Below are 17,046 nucleotides of genomic sequence, written 5' to 3'. Positions count from 1 at the left end.
GGCTGTCCGCGACACCGTCTGGGGGGCTGTTCGACCGCCTCCCGGAGGGCTGTCTGAGGAGCAGATGAGGGTATACATCCTCGCGGTTGGGAGGTTGTAAATCCTAGCTGCGGCGATCTGCACCGCCGATCGTCATCGACTCTACTTCCCGCTGCGCTACGAGTCGGTAACGAAAAAGATCAAACCATGTATGCAGTCTCCATAGTGGTCCTGGGCTGGTGCGTAGGTCGGAAATTTTTTGTTTTCTGTCGCGTGCCCTTCATTTTCCATCTTCCTCGGTTCTACGACCATTGATTGAACTTCCAGATTTCTTCTATTTTACTAGGCCCGTCTTCTTTTCTTGTCGTTGTCACCTCCGGCGATGTCTATTTCTTGACACTAGTGTCATTATTGTGAAAATCTTCCTATTGCAAACCTATTCACCGAAGAGTGCAACTACAAGCGAAGGAACCATAGAGAAAATTGGAGAACCGACAAGGAGGGCGGTGCTGGTGGAGGCATATGAAAAAAAACGACTTATCTCCTTTCCCAAGACACAACAGATATGTGGCTATTCTTAAGAAAATGCTAGCTTTAGCATGATGAACATACACAAATGCTTGCCCACTGAACTATTCAAAAATAAAGTTATACACATACCAAAACAACAAGGCTTAACATCTTAAATTATTGGAACATACAAACATGCCACATACATACATACATACATATGAGTGGTTACATGCATACAGTTCTCAAGCGACCGGCCCCTTACCACTTCGTCTACTTAAGAATTTGTTGCATTTTCCATTGACGAGTAAGGCACTGTACTTCTTTATTTCTTATTTCACACTACTATTCATATAGAACACACACCAGATGGGCATCTGCACCAACCTTATGGATAGACCTCGATGACACCTCGATGGCCAAGTTTCTTGACAATCTTATAGTTGCTAAACCCTGCTTTCGTAAAGATCGTGCTCCACTCCTTTTCATCCCGTTGCCGTCCTCTGGTACATATGAACATCAGCATGTCCATCAGCAGTTCGGTTTCAGTTATTGTCTCTAGAGAAGATCCAAGCACTATGTCTATGATGATCACTTTTCCTCCCATTTCTCGGGAAGGTATGGCCTTCTTGCATTGAGCGAGGATCTTGATGCAATCCTCGTCGCTCCAGAAGTGTAGAACAAGCTGGAATGGAAAAAAAAATCTATATTGTTTAAGCAATGGATAATCAGGGACGCAGAAGTTATCAACATAATGTAATTATGCATAGGTGTTGGTAGTCCTACAAAAAACCAATACCGAAACATGAAAAAATTGGTGCAATCCAAACTCTCAGTTCCCTCTGTGTTATGTGGTATGTTATATGGAAGAGCAATTTTAAGGTGCTCCCACTTACCTCCTTAGAGGCAAGAAGAACATTAATTACAGTCCTTCGTTAGCAAAGGGTAAGTTTGTGTATAAAAATGTCCAATTATGGCAAGCTGTTCGTTGTTTGTTAGAAAAAGGAAGGCTCCAATGAACTAAATTACTCCCTCCGTTTCTAAATATAAGTCCTTTCAGAGATTTCAGTATGAGCTACATACGGATGTATGTAGAAATATTTTAGAGTTTAGATTCACTCATTTTGCTCCGTATATAGTCCATACTGAAATATCTAAAAAATATTTAGAAACGGGGGGAGTACCATTTTCTTCTTCACTTGGTTAATACCATATGTTTCCATAACACATAATTTCGAATCACACGAATTGCATGAATTTCACTAGTACAGAGCACAAGGATACCACTACTATTTTCTATGCACCTTAAAATGTTAGGCTTTCTTTTCTAAAATAAGATCATGCCATAGTAGAGAGATCGATCACTACATGTATAGTCGTATACATGGAAATAGGTGCATCACTTAATAAGATTGCGAGGAATTAAACATTTTGCCTATTTAGATCATTTTAGGATGATTCATAATTAAGAAAATAAATTTGTACCACATCCCAAAGTAAGATATATCTAGCCTATGTGTTGGTATATCACTTACCAAAATCGCTCAGCATTTTTGAAATGATAATTGTTCGTACTGACTTGTAGTCAAAATCAAACCTTGTACTTGCGGGATATAGCACCAAAGTAAAAAAAAACTTAACATGCATGGAAAAAATAGTCACTTTGTGCTTATGATGACACAGTTTACTTATCTTTTACATTGTATTTTTTAGTCAAGGACATAGCTATTACCCCCTTTGTTCGATAATGTAGTGTCTATAGATTTTTTTTCAAAGTCAAACTTTGCAAATTTTGACCTAGTTTATAGATGAAAATGTCTATATTTAGAATACAATATATACATCATTAGATACGTCATGAGATACCCCACTAAGAAAGATATGTCATGAGATATATTTTTATATTGTAAGTGTTTGGTATTGTAGATATAGATTATTTTTCTAGAAATTGGTCAAATTTTGCTAAGTTTGACTTTTGGAAGAAAACAAAATCTTGTGTACCTATTAACAGGCAATACTGTCTACAAGTGGCTAGCAGTTGGATCACGAAGAATTAACGGTCTATATTAGTTTGGTTATATCCCAAAATTCCTCTGTACGTAAAAGAAGAAAAAAATATATTAGAACATTAAATGGAGAGAACGCCATATATATCGTCGTACCTTGAGCATGACGGCCTGAGCTGGTGGGACGGTATGGAAGAGGTCACCAGCGACATAGTTAACAACACCATCACTTGGGACTTTCTCGATCACCTTTGGAAGGTCCAACACATTGCACTTGATATGCGGGAAGGCCTTGACGATGGCCCTTGCGGTCGTCCCATCACCACCACAGCAGTCGGTGAGTGACTCCAGACCATTGAACAGCGAGTAAATTGCAGAAAACCATCAGTTTGAGGGCTAGGTTATCAGAAAACACTAGGTTACAATTTCTTGACAAAAAGCACCACCTCTCTCGTAAACATTTTGCAAAAACCACTGATCGGCGGATTAGTCTCCTTTGAGCGCGTTTGTGACAGGTGGACCCCTATTTGGCTTACGTGGCATAACTTTTCATGCCAAATGGGTTTTTATCTATATTTACAAACTAGTCCCAACAATTTTATATAGACACCCCTTAATAAAAAATAAAAAATGCAATCAGGCCCTCGTGTGCACAAAACCGGTTGCACGGTGCCCATGGCTCATGCGAGCAGAAGGAAAGTGGATGGGGCGGACCATGGGTCTCGTCGCCGGCGAGAGGGCGCACCATCAGGGCTTAGGGAGCGGCGGCGCGCCACTGGCCGGCCAACTGCTTGGGGACGGCCTGCGGAGGGAGCGGTGGCGGCGACCTCGGCCTGCAGACGGAGCGTTGCCCGTGCCTCCAGCGATGACGAGCTCAAATGGCGGCCGGAGCTGGGGTCACATGGGCGCGACGCTACGGGTTGCGAGCGAGCGAATTGGGCGGCTAGGCGTTAGCTACTGGGCACGGGGAGCGCACCCATGTCCCCAGACATAGCAGGAGGGCACGGAAACGACGCACTCGTCGGCCAGGGCGGCGGTGAGCTTCGGCCATGGTGGGAACTGGAGCTAGCGAACGAATGGGGCGACGGAAATAAGGGGGAAATCAAGAAGGGCTCACGGCGGAGCTGCAGGGATGGTTAGTGGGCTCGAGGACGAGCTGCGGATGGTGAATCGACGCCGGTGACCGTCGGGGCAGAGGACGAGGACGAGCTCGATTCGGGCATCTCCGGGATCCTTTGCTTGAGTTCTTCCGTGGAGAGATCGAGGGTGACGAGGGGGACCTCCTGGATATTCCTTCTTGGCGAGGTCTAGTCGGTGGCCGCGCGGACGGCAAGCGACGACGACGGCTCTCTCTCTCTCTCTCGGGAGCTCTCGAGCGTCGACGGCGGCGGTCTGCTGAGGGAGCGGCGACGGCGGCGGTTGCCTGCATAGGGAACGACGGCGGCTGTTGCCTGCGGAGGGAGCGGCGGTGGCCTGCGTAGGGGGCGGCAACGGCGGCGGTGGCCTGCGGAGGGAACGACGGCGGCTCCCCGCGAAGGGAGCGGCGACTGCCCGCGAGAGGGGAGGGGAGGGGGGCACGAGGGGAAGAAAGTTAAGGGCTTTTATGCTTTAAACCCAAACAGTGATGCCACGTAAGCAAAAAGGGAGGCCCACCTGTCATAAACATGTTCAAACGAGACTAATCCGTCGATCAGTGATTTTTGCAAAATGTTTACGAGAGAAGTGGTGCTTTTTGTCAAGAAACTGTAACCTAGTGTTTTCTGATGACCTAGCCCTCAAACCGGTGGTTTTGTGCAATTTACTCACGACGGACGGAGGCGCGGTGAGGCCGACGACGCCGACGGACTTCTCCGGTAACTAACCTTGCCCCCATTTTTTTTAGCATCAGTACAGACACAAGCGCTCATATACACGAGCCGGCATATCATCTTGAGATTTACAAAGTCACCGTAGGCGCCTCGTCGTCGACGGGAACGTCTCCTCCCACTGAAAGCGCATCGCCGAAAATTCTGAAATAAATCCAGGAATAATGCGAGCACCAGGATTTGAACCCTGGTGGGTTGGGGATACCACTATCCACCTAACCAACTCAACCACATGTTGATTCGCTAACCTTGCCCATTCTCATTAGGAGGGAAAGGATTCTGTTCAATCGCCTATGGTCAAAACGGGATTCTATTTATCGGGAAGGGTCTGACGTACCCATTCTCATAGGGAGGAAATGGACTTCTGTTCAACCGTGATGTCGGGGCGGCAAACCAATGAGTAACAGTTTGTCTCTTGGTCCAGTTAATCCTCTGTGCATCTTGATCATCCAGTGATGATGTCCTGCCTTGACGGTGCAGATTACTTTTTTCAGAGGCTTCCTTAGACTTCAGACTTAGGTTGACTGTTTTGATATTTGTTTTGTATATATGTCTGGACAACCTTCAAATATGCATGCCATATGACTTGAATTCAGGTAGCTTAAATTTGGGAGGTGTCGTACATTTTCTTGTTTCCGTACTGTGTGAGTTTGCATATATTTGAATAGATAATATGGGAATTGAAATATGAATACATATGATATATTGTACTCCCTCCGTCCATACATCTAGATGCATCCATTTCTTGGACAACTATTTCCCGACGGAGGGAGTATTTGATTATTATAAAAAATGTTGAATATTTATTGCACGTTGAGGTGAACCTTTTTCCGTGCATGTTGCATATGCTGAGGCCCATGTCTGAATGTTCAGGATAATAGAATACCGGGATCATATATTTAGTTGTACTAACAAAAGTGCCCGTGCGTTGCAACGGGAGAAATAAATTATCACCCCTAGCGCCCCCATCCCTGTTACCACTTCTTTTCTTTGTCATCATTGTCGGTAACGATGTCCACTACACGGTGAACATTCCACCTAAGCTTGGAACCAATAAAGAATTGCATCACCTGCATGGACAGACCAGCGAACGCTCGCGTTTGAGATCCCGGCCACATGACCCACATCTACACAATGAAATACTTGTGCCTTGTGTTTATGTTATCTGGTTCTACATCATATTAGTTTAGTACCAATCCGTGAAGGACACAAACAAAAACTAAATTCAATTTTATTTTAAAATGATCAACACTTTTCTGTAGGGTAACACGATCAACGCCAAAACACACTGGAGGTTGTGAGTTTTATTCCGGTAACGGTCAACTATTTTTTGCCTCATCTCCTAAAAGGGGTGGTGGGTTTGATTTGTTGGGCCAGGTCGCACGGACATGTTGGGAGGGCACCGGTTCTTTTTACTGGTGGAACGTTACGCGGGCGAACGTGGCAGAGGCCAAGTGGCCCAAGACAGACGATTAGTAGAATAGCCTAGCTCAGTATGAGGAAACACCATGGACATACGAAATGGGAGGACCAATAATATTATACCTCCATTTATATATTAAAAATACTATATATGCCTGTGGGTTAGAACGGTTGAAACATTTGACATAAATTTAGTGAGGATTGTATGTGCAAACATAATGTTCAATGTGCTACAAATTTGGCGCAAATTTAGTAAAGATTATAAGAGCAAGGAAAACATAATGGAAGAAAAAAATGACATGAATTTAGTAAGGATTGAAAAATGTCACATCATTTTTACTCATAAGATGGCATGGCACCTTCCATTGATTCCCGCACCTCCTGTTAATTAGTTTTTCTTTCTCTTTCTTTCCTTATATCATGATGCCCACATTCCTTCCTCTCTCTTTCTCCTTCCTTCTTTATTTCTCATGCAATTATTTTTTCCTTTTTTGCTAGGCCTGCTAATTACTCATGCGATTAATATGGCACCCACATAATTACCATCGATTTTCTTCCTTCTTTATTTCGTATTCAATACATATTACCTTTCTTGCCGGCTCCACATAATTACCATCTTCCTTCTTTATTTCTCATGCAAAGAATGTCTATTTCCTTTCTTTATTTCTTTGCTTAATTTCCAAAGCAGCTTCTTGATGCCTGACAACCTAAAAATTGTATATAAACTGGTAAAAATTAATGTAAAATAGCAAGGTGGGACTATTTGACAAGTAAACAAATATGAAAAACAACTTCCAGCCTGGTCCCTTGTCCGTCCAGTGGGCCGCGGCACTCGTACATGCCCATCACGACCGTGCCTATTGATCTCGGCCCGAGTACGCCTGTCCTTTATTCTTAAGGTTCCAGACGCCCAAATTAGCAAGCTTAGGAGCCTAGCCTTAGTGGTCTGCTGCGCTGCAATCTATACATGGCAGACAATGGATCAAATCCCAGCGGCGTCAACCATATTTTTTTCTCTAATTTCCTTTAATTCAAGCACACGCACATACAGCCAGATATGGAAAACGACGGTGAACTACGACGGACACAATTGAGCATGGATGCAGGCCCAGCCGAGGCCCAGTTTAGCGAATCAGCCACTTACGGAAAAAAATCAGACGCGAAATAGATAGAGCGAAAATTTAGCACCACCTCGAATATGTTTTAAATTCAAACTGAAAGCGTAAAATCACGGAAAGAAGTGTATTGTGACGGTGAACCCATGGAGTCAATCCGTACTTTATTATTACAGAAAGATTTATTATTAGGGAAAGATATAACCATAGGATTAGCTCTCACTCCGTCGAGGCGACCGAGCCTTTTCGACACTTACATAACCCTAGGACTACAATGAGAATTTGTCCCCGTCAATCTTGGACAGTGCAGTATGGACCAATGAGATCCCCCCATAGTGAAATCTAACGTTCCAAAATGTTCGCGAGGTTCATGTTTCCAACAGGAATACCTACATTACAAGTAATGCATAACCCACTGATGTGTAATTGAACTACTTGCCTGCAAACCTAGTGGTGTTATCACAGCTAAAATCCCCCCCCCCCCCCTATAACTAATTCACCCATGTAGGAGATGATCGAAGAAACCTTATTCACACTCCATAGCCGCCGCCTCATCGTGCCGCCAAGGAAACAGAACCTAAGAATAACAAAACAAAACAAAACAGAAGGGTTCCCACTCCTCTTGCCATTGCCAGGACCATCAAACATGGCAGAGGAGGGGGACCGAGCCGGCGGTGTGAAGAGGCCTTTAACGGCGGCGATTAAGGTTGGGAAAGGTGGGTAGCCTCCAAGTTCACTCCCCTCTGGCTAAGGGCATGGCCAATGGTATGCCTCAAACCTGATGCCCCGCTGCCAACTAGGCTCGGATGCCAGTGTGGAGCTAGTGCAGTAGCCTCGCGGTGTGTCAGGGTGGCCTGCAGAAGAGGTCGTTGCTTCATGGGAGAGAAGAAAAAGAGAGAAGAGAGAGAGAAGAAAAGGAGATGAGAGATGGCGCTGCATGCGTGCTTGGGAGAAGGAAGGTGACAGCACTGGGATCCCACACACTGATTGTTTGAGCTGCATGCATTGGGTGAAAATGAAACAAACTGAAGCCTCGCTTCTTTCTATCTAGCTGGATGGGCTGGGGCAGCACCAAGATGCTGCCTCCATTGTACTCCCTTTGTTCGGAATTACTTGTCACAAAAATAGACGTATCTACAATTAAAATACATCTAGATACATTTATTTTTTGGACGAGTAATTCCGAACGGAGGGAGTACATGCCCTAAGCAACGTGTGTCCGTGTAAACTGTGTTTGCGTGGTCGGCTGAACACGTAATAAAGGAACTACGTCTTCGACCTCGGTCAGCGTAAACTGTCATAGTGTTCGTGGCTTCGTGGTTGCGCTGAAAATTCCCCAGAGGAGGACAGCCGCCCGAAAACCCCAAGCAAAAGAAGCCCCTTTCCTCCGCCGCCGCCGCCGCCGCTTCTGCCGCCATGGCCGACGAGCTGGACGAGCTCATCGACTTCCTCTCCAACGGCTCCCCTCAGGTGCGCGTGCCGTCGCCCAACCCGCCCCGACTCCCGGCCGCCACCGCCGGCCGGCTCTAACTCGTTCCCACCTTGCTCCCCCGCTGCAGGTGCGCGGCGCCGCGGCGGACATCGTGCGGGGGCTCACCGGGGACAGCGACGGGCTGCGCTCCCTCGCGGCGCGCGCCGACCGCGCGCTGCCGGCGCTGCTCCGCCTGCTCGCGTCCGTGGGGGCCGGCGGCGCGGGCGAGGCGGCGGCCGACTCGCTCGTCAACCTCAGCCAGGACGGCGACCTCGCCGCGCGCCTCGTGGTGCTCGGCGCCGTCGCGGCCGCCATGGACGTGATGGTCAAGCGCGGCGGCGAGCAGCCCAAGCTCGCTCGCAGCCTTGTCATGCTGCTCGTCAACCTCACCCAGGTCGAGTCCGGCATCTCGGCCCTCCTCCAGGTTCAACCGCCTGCCTCTCATCTCGTCACCCAGCCTTGTCATCTCTCAATTTTCTCTTTTTGTAGTTCGAGTCCTCACTATGCATGTAAGTCAATTATTATCTTTCTACTGTGGCAATCTCATCTATTCACCAGGTCGTAAAGTGCTCTGTTAATAATGTGTCTAGAAACAGGGGAGGTTTGACATCTGCTCAGTTTACTGGTTATGGCCTGACACTTGACAAGTGATGAAATTACATGTGAGACTAGTTTCGATTAGTTGAGTTTTCGACATTCTTATATTGGTGTGTATGGCACAACTCCCTTCTTCACTAGGTGTTACTACAGCGACAAAGAAATAAACTTTTTGAGTTTTTTGTTTCCAGTAATGATATCGGAGTTTGGTAAACCTTTTGTTCAGTTGAATTTTGGGTGAAGCCTACTATCGTCAGTAAATCCTGGGAAGACCAACTCAGAGAAAAGCTTGTGGAATGGATGTTTTAACTTTTGTTTCTGCTTTGCAATCAAAATGAATACAGTTCAATTACTGAGAATAGCTCTCTTCTTTCTGAAAGGTTGGTGATGAGAAGGTACAAGGGTTGTATGTTGCAAAGCTTGTGCGCTCATTCTGCAGGTCATCCTGTGACTCTGAAGGTGAATGTGCTCTATTCTTTTGTTTCCTATTTTCGTTGGCAGTGTTCATGTTGTTTCTGTTGTGAGTTAAAAATTGCGCTAATTGTTCATCTGTCAAATTCTGCAAACGTGTAGTTTGCAGAGTTTGGAACATGGATCTCCTAAAATTGTGGCAAACCAGTATCACAAGTTTGGTCTACCCCATTCTCTCTTGACATTATCAGCATATTTTAGCCGTCCGCTATGCACTGGAGCTTCTGGAGGCCTGCGCTGAATATGCCCAAACCATCTCAGACGATGTTGGACAAGCTTCTCTTCAATCTATGCCACCCCAACTCTATCTCGTATATCATCATTTCGGACCCGGTCTTTCCTTGTGTGGCCACACATCCATATCAACATGCGCATCTCTGTCACCCCTAATTGTTGAACATGTCGCCTTTTAGTCGGCCAACACTCAGCGCCATACAACATTGCGGGCCGACTCACCGTCCTATAGAACCTACCTTTTAGCTTTTGTGGCACTCTCTTGTCACAGAGAACGCAAGAAGCTTGGCGCCACTTCATCCATCTGGCTTTGATTTGATGGTTCACATCTTCATCGATATCCCCATCCTTCTGCAGCATTGACCCCAAATATCAAAAGGTGTCCTTCTGAGGCACCACCTGCCCATCGGCTAACCTCCTCCCCGTCAGTGGCGGAGCCCGGATTTCCCACATGGGTATGCGTGGGAAAAAATTTGCTTCACGACATTGTAAGAAATAGAAAAGTTCATAATAATAACAAAAAAAAAGCATGCTAGATAGTGATGGCGGCATACTGGCATGGTGGGCAGTCTGACAAATTCAAATGTTCATAATTCAGAAATTTATAAGCATGAGATTCACCTTGTTTTCTCTGTACCGCTTCACAAGTTTTCTAGCAAGCCAATGCAAAGCACACTCAAAATTGACTAGATGCTAGAATAGGTCAATCAAAACAAAATTAGGGAGTGAAAATAATCATCTCTTCTTAACTAAAAAATCGGAGAAATCAAGATTGAACACTCATTGACTCGAAAAGAACAATCACAGGAATCGGTGCCTGATGTGTGTGTGCCGGTGCTGCCGCCGCGGCCGCCGTTTCTCAATTGGAGGCGAAGCTGCGAAGAGGCGTGAGGAGATCGATCTGCTAGATCCAAGATGACAGATCGGCGACGCTGCCGATGGCGGATGTGGGCATGCGGCACGACGATGTATGTCAGAGGCGGCGGAGGAGGCGCAGAGCAGCGCAGCGGCGGTTGAATCGTAGGATCGAGGCGACACATTCCAGGTCGAGCTGTGTCCTCGGCTTCGTCAATCGGCCAGCCGCATCATTAAGCCTCAACGATAAGGCCCAGTAGCGCTAACTAGCAACGTATCAGCCCAATATTGGCCCAAGTGACGCTGGAATCGTTCTCTTCTTCGTTTCTCTCCTGTGTACGTACAAAAAGATTGCCATATGTGATATAAAGGCATATAGGAGCTTATATACTGAACCTTTTTTGCAAAAAAGATTGGGTATGCATTGCATACCCTTGCATTAGCCTAGCTCCGCCCCTGCTCCCCGTGCCTAGTAGTACTGAAACCGCACCTCATGTACCCGGTTTTAGTTCTACTAAGTCTAAAACCTTTCGGTTCTAAGGTTTGTCTCGATAGCTCTAACTTCCTATTGACCCCCTGTCCGGCTCAACAAAAGTCCAATCAACTAGTCAGGTTCAACAAGTCAAAGAAGCAAACATAGCTTAAAGGAAAAATCAAAGAACGATAACCCAAGAGAATAAGCCCATTAGGTGGAGGAATATGTCACCATGTCCTCTTCCCTAGTCCAGCATGGACCAGAATTTACTGTTGTACCCTTTTTGCCTACCACTACCATGGGAACCCTGAGTCGGATCTTGGAAGCGGAATGATGATGAGAAGGGGAGCTCCGAGGTGACATTGTTTGTGACCTGACCTACTAGTCGAGCACTTCTCATGGATGGAAGGGGAGTCCCCAGGCTGCCTTATCTTTGATAGGAGCCGCTAGTCAAGACACTCCCTTCATTGACTCTCCCAACATAGGATTAAGTCGCTCTCCAACGAGGCTGCGAAACCTATCCAAAAAACATTGACGTGTCAACCTTTTCTCGATCTACGGTGACCTTTTCGCATAAGCCTCCCACACACACCCTCGCTAACCTTACATCGCAATCACCAACGACGACATACTATATATGTTAGGGTAAAATAGAGGCAGAATCTACTATTATATGTTGTAAACTAGATAACCACTCGTGCATTGCTATAGATCCGATTAATGAAAACCAACACGCTGAACCATGTGGTGCTCCATGCCACATTGTTGGCCGGGCTTCACCATGGGTAGAACTGGAGTTGTTTGCGAGGGAGGAACACCATGGGTGCATTTGAATTTTAATTTAGAGTCGGTGAATGAGAAGGACTGGGGTCTCTTCATGGTCATATATGACTTGCCAAAATGTTGAGATGGTCCCACATATAAGAACAGAAAGGAAAGGTGAATGAACTGCCACCACCAATTACTATATTTATTAATAGGAGTAAAGATAATGTACAGAATATGGTTGGCATGTCTTAGCGTCAAGGGGACAGGGTACTGGAATAGGTCGAGATGAACCAATTGTGAGGGAAAAACTTTTATTTGTTACTGTTTTGCCCTCTTATGATACAGTTCCTCTCTTTATATCAATGAAGTTAGCCCATAACAATAATATCTAATAACTAATGCAGTCTTGTCTCAGTCAAATGATAGCAATGCAATCTTTCTACTACTAATGAGCCATCCATAGAAAGGTGCGGTGATTGTGTCTTGTACCATTTAGATGGAATGGATCAGCATTCCTAACAATCTGGTCTTTTAACATGTTATTGGCTACCTTTTTAATGCCACAGAGATATCATTTTTTTTGCTAACTGATCCATTTTCTATCTTTCTAATCCCTTTTCTATTCTTTGGCTTGGCCGTGGAGTCACCATCTTATTCACCCCATAAATTGTTTTAGTTTTGCCGTTGGTATGCAGATGAAGATATATTTGAACACATCGCCTCTATACTTGTGAATATCTCAAAGGTCGAAGCTGGACGGAGAATACTGATGGAACCTAAGAGAGGTCTTCTGAAGCAGATTATAGGACAATTTGATTCAACAAACCAACTTAGAAAGAAAGGGGTATGTGCAGCTTATTTCGAATCTTGACATCAGTACTAATTTTCTGTACTCCCACACTCAATATATACATACTCCTGGGAGTATGTACTCCCACAATCGATATACCTCATACAGAAACCTATTATGCCTCTTCATCATTCTCAATATACCTTATTAATTATTCTAAGATACCACAACACAAGTTTTACGAAAAATATCATCAAAGCCCTTAGTTTATGCAATATAAATTTTTTATATACAAAAATGCAGTTTATATGCAAATACCATGAAATATATGCTCTCAAACAGATTTTTTCATGAAACTCACTTTGGGGTATCTAGTTATTATCAATGAAGTATATTAAAAATAATAAAGAGGTATAACCGATTCATCTATGTGGTATATGAGTTGCGGGAGTTCATACTCCCAGGAGTACAGAACCATTCTCCAAAAGCAGAATATTGGCGCATATAACCATGTGTGCGGCAGTACTAGTATGTAGTGATGGCGGTTCAGTTTGTAAATTAAAATCACATTGTTTTGTAACTCTTCATGATATTTATTCACGTATATGTATTGATTATGTTGGACTTAGTGTTTTCAGGTTCTTCGCAAAATATCTAGATCTGCTTATTGCATCTTGAACTGTATTCATATGCTGCGCAATGAGTATGTTTTGTTCCTGCATAATTCCTTTTGTAAATATTTGCAGGTTGCTGGCACCATCCGTAACTGTTGCTTTGAAGCTGACACGCAGATACAAAATTTGCTTTCTATAGCAGAATATCTTTGGCCAGCTCTACTTTTGCCTGTAGCTGGAAAGAAGGTGCAGTTCTTTTAACACGTGTGGAATCACTATTTATGTGAAATTAGCTTTGAGTACTTTTCCTGCCTCCCTTTTTGGTACTACCTCTAAACTAATATAAGACAGTGATCTAAAACGTCTTATATTTGTTTACGCAGGAGTAATTGTCATTATTATGTGGTAATTTGTATAATTATACAAATTACAGGAAATTACTATATGGCATACTTCACTTTGCAGGATAATCTTGCCTATTCGAATCCCTATTTCTAAGCCACTTCTGTGACAATCAATACAACTGAAAGAAACTTATTAAAATTTCTAAAATGCATGCAGCCACCCTTGTGGTGCAAGCTATAGAACGGAAAAGTTCAGCATTACAGTTGAAAAGGCAAGGGAAGAAGCATACTTAATTTTTTTAGCAGAGAAAAGTCATAATGTTGCAAGTTAGGCATAGTTTTCAGAAATTAGTAAAACAATTAAGTACCAGCGTTTTGCAGAGGCATCAAAGCAAGAAATAATCAGCACAACTACACAAGTAACATCCATGGATCATTCTTTGAATGAAGACAAATACTGTCTGTAGAACTAGAGCTGGTGTGTTTGGGAAGTCTCACACCTGTTCCACTGAAGGATTATTTAGTTGGAGCCTCACTTCGAAACAGAGCCTTACTTCTATATTTCCATTTAGGAATGCATTGTCGTGCTGCGATGCTCCTGACTCATTCCATCCTTCCATGTATTTACTAAAGCACAAGCGTATTGATCCATAATGACAAGTCTGAGTCTACTGCTTCGAACTATACGGTCCCTGTAAAAGTATTTATTAGAATATCTTTCTTTTCGCCTTGTTTCTTTGTTCGGTGATGAGTGTTCATACACTAACCTACAGCTGTGGCTTATAATGCATGATATTGCAGATCTATAGTGAAGAGGATAGATCGAAAATGCCTCCCGAGCTTGCAAATGCACTTTCTCATGAACGAGAAGCTGTTGATGATTCTGAAATTCGTGAACGGGCACTGGAGGCTATTTATATGATCGTGATGCAGGTGAGTCTGATATTCCAAGGGATTGCTTATGTTCTACTCCCTCTAGTAAATACACGCGGTTTTTGACATTGGCACAGCCTCCAACATGCAACTTTCGCCAATATACTTTTCGTACAAATAAGTTAGTAAAATATACTCCCTTCCTTCAGAAACACATGTTTCGGAAGTTGGTCTCCCACATGCAACTTTGAAAATTACAATATTATGAAAATATTTTCCATATCAAATTTAATTGCATTATTTTCAACTGTTAGATCATAATATTTCCTGTATGTATCGTGAGTCAAAGTTGGTGAAGTTAGACTGCACATATTCTAGGAGGACATGTATTTACATAGTAGTATAAAATTATCTTACTACACTTTTTTCATGACAAAACTACTGATGATATTGGACATGGCAGTTAGTATTTTGCATATCAGTAAAAGGTAGAAAGTTTGACTACACACTTTCTAGGGCGTCATCTATTTCTGAACGGAGTAGTATTTTGCATGCTTGTGTCTCTGGATATTTAGACTCCCACACATTTAAGTCTATCAATATACTATAAGTAAACTCCTTATCCACTCTACTAGCTCTTTTGAAACTGCCTGTATTTTACAGTGTTCAGCATCTCTTGTGGAACCCGATGAACTGAAACAGTGATGGGATAACGATTATCTTAGAAAATACTCTTAATAATGATCTGTATTACTATCTCTTAACGAATGCGATGAAACCTACATGCTGCGTTTAGTTGTATGTTTGGCAATAAAATTCTCAGCATAATGAAGTTCTTCATGTTTTGAGCTATAATGCTTACATTCTAATCTCGATCTGTTGATGTACTCTTCTCTTACCAGGATGATGGACGAAAGGCCTTTTGGTCAGTCAATGGGCCACGGATACTGCAGGTTGGTTATGAAGACGAAGAGGACCTGAAAGTGATGGGAGCATATGAGTTGATTGGTTCTTTGGTATTACCACTGAACTTTGGAATGTCTATATTTACTGTACTGCACTTAAATAATGAATACTTTGCTTTTAGAATAACATATTGTGTTTCCTCGCACCTTCAGTCTTCCTGATGTTCAATTCAGCATGTAGAATAACTTTTGGCCATTATAAATTATGAAATCGGTTTCAGCATTCCTTCACATGATTCTGTTCAAGGGTACTCCTACCATTTCTTGGGGAAATACATTTCTTTTTTGTTCAAGTTCTTTATTTTTAAAAGTGATATTTGTGAGTTTTACCCAGTCTTGCAGATTACTGGAGTTTTGAAACCAAGTTCTTTATTTGTGAAAGTGATATTTTTAGAAGTGATATTTTTAGAAGTTCTGTCCAAGATCTTATTTATTTTTCTTAAACTCCAGTAATCTGTCGGCATTCTTTATCTCCGCTATAGTACTTTATGTAGTTCAAATTAGTTATTTGAAATCCATTCCAGGTATCAACTTTTCATGGTTCACTATCTGAATTACCCCTTCTATATGGTTTGCCACCGCAAGTTGAACATCGAAGATCTGTTGTTGTTTTGTTCTTGAGCTAACTTATAGTTTATTGCTTGATTGGATGTTAACAGCTTGTCGGCAAGGGTGAAATTGAACAAGATCAAGAGCAAGGAGAAGATAAGCCTCAATGATGAGCTCAGCTATGTACAATTTTTATTTTGTCTTATCTACTTGCTGCAAGAAAACAGGGCTGCATCGCTTCCAATCTTAAGAATGTCCTGTCGTATTGATCCAAATTTCTTGCAGTAACTGGCTTGTTCTACCTCCTGGTTTCAGTTTGTTGTCCACAGTATTAATACAACTATGTAAGGGCATTAAGAACATGTCCAGTTTTCGCCTCTGATGGACAGATTGATTTACAGCATGATGCGTAGATGGTAGATGTGTCCGACTAGACCTGTGTTCTTTTTCTTCTTCTCATGGTGTAATTGTTCAGAGATGTGCAAATTGTGCTCTCATCAGTTCTGAAGGGAAAATAGAGATTTTGATGCTGCATAGAAATGCTTAGTCGTGGTTAACATATAATGCACAATTCTTGCTGATTTTACAAGATCATGTAGTGCTAATAAATACTCCCTAGATATGTCCATTTGAGAGAGTGACAAGTAATTCCGAACGGAGGGAGTATGTAGTACAAAGGTTCTAAGCAACATAAACCTAGGCCGGTGGACAAGTTAATCGTTAAAAAGCCATGCTGTTATTGAATTCATGATGTTATAAATTTGATAGTATTAATGCGAAAAATAAATAGATTAATGTAGCGCTTTGTTAGGTTTTTTGTGGTGGAACCTGTCGAGCTTGGTTCAATTCATAGACTGTCATGGGTGTCCGCATTTATTTTTAGCATTTCTGGCGCTGTTTGAGACGATGTGTCCCTTGACCACGAGATGCTCGTGTTTTAAAAAGGGCAAAATGTTAATGTATTTTGTCTAGGTGTCAACTGACAAAAGGCGACTTATCCTGTGAAAATCCAGAATCAGTGAAAGTTGAGAATTTCTATGCAGAGCATTGAATCGGCTCTTTTGTTGATAACAGGTGGGTTTAAACCATCCATTCAAGTTTCTTTTGTCGATAATCTTGTGCTCTTCCCCCGCAAAAAAAAAC

General features: G+C 43.2%; 2 protein-coding genes across 3 annotated transcripts; one reads left to right on the top strand and one right to left on the bottom strand.

Moving 5' to 3' along the window:
* Positions 1 to 691: 691 nt before the first annotated feature.
* LOC123163750 (probable O-methyltransferase 2) lies at positions 692 to 2,855 on the bottom strand. The gene is made up of 2 exons (XM_044581113.1): positions 2,652 to 2,855; positions 692 to 1,174 (listed from the first exon to the last, which is right to left on the bottom strand). Exons 1-2 carry the CDS (start codon positions 2,658 to 2,660, stop codon positions 878 to 880), a joined length of 306 nt encoding a protein of 101 aa, XP_044437048.1. The 5' UTR covers positions 2,661 to 2,855; the 3' UTR covers positions 692 to 877.
* A 5,337-nt stretch (positions 2,856 to 8,192) lies between these two features.
* On the top strand, positions 8,193 to 16,306 carry LOC123180034 (protein HGH1 homolog). 2 transcript variants are annotated; one of them, XM_044591995.1, is made up of 8 exons: positions 8,193 to 8,367; positions 8,457 to 8,792; positions 9,346 to 9,424; positions 12,464 to 12,612; positions 13,305 to 13,418; positions 14,318 to 14,449; positions 15,292 to 15,405; positions 16,014 to 16,306. In XM_044591995.1, exons 1-8 carry the CDS (start codon positions 8,314 to 8,316, stop codon positions 16,071 to 16,073), a joined length of 1,038 nt encoding a protein of 345 aa, XP_044447930.1. In that variant the 5' UTR covers positions 8,193 to 8,313; the 3' UTR covers positions 16,074 to 16,306. The 2 variants fall into 2 exon arrangements, with proteins under 2 accessions (XP_044447930.1, XP_044447929.1); XM_044591994.1 differs by lacking the exon at positions 16,014 to 16,306 and having other exon boundaries at positions 15,292 to 15,847.
* The last annotated feature ends 740 nt before the right edge of the window (positions 16,307 to 17,046 follow it).

This window comes from Triticum aestivum, chromosome 1D, assembly GCF_018294505.1.
Source record: "Triticum aestivum cultivar Chinese Spring chromosome 1D, IWGSC CS RefSeq v2.1, whole genome shotgun sequence".
Lineage (NCBI taxonomy): Eukaryota > Viridiplantae > Streptophyta > Magnoliopsida > Poales > Poaceae > Triticum > Triticum aestivum.
This window is presented reverse-complemented; position numbering and strand designations above follow the sequence as displayed.

Bases quoted from the DNA above. Each gene is read 5' to 3' on its own strand.
- LOC123180034 (XM_044591994.1), top strand. From the start codon at position 8,314: ATGGCCGACGAGCTGGACGAGCTCATCGACTTCCTCTCCAACGGCTCC. The intron at 13,419-14,317 runs GTGCAGTTCTTT...ATGATATTGCAG, and splicing joins TGCCTGTAGCTGGAAAGAAG to ATCTATAGTGAAGAGGATAG. The intron at 14,450-15,291 runs GTGAGTCTGATA...TTCTCTTACCAG, and splicing joins TTTATATGATCGTGATGCAG to GATGATGGACGAAAGGCCTT.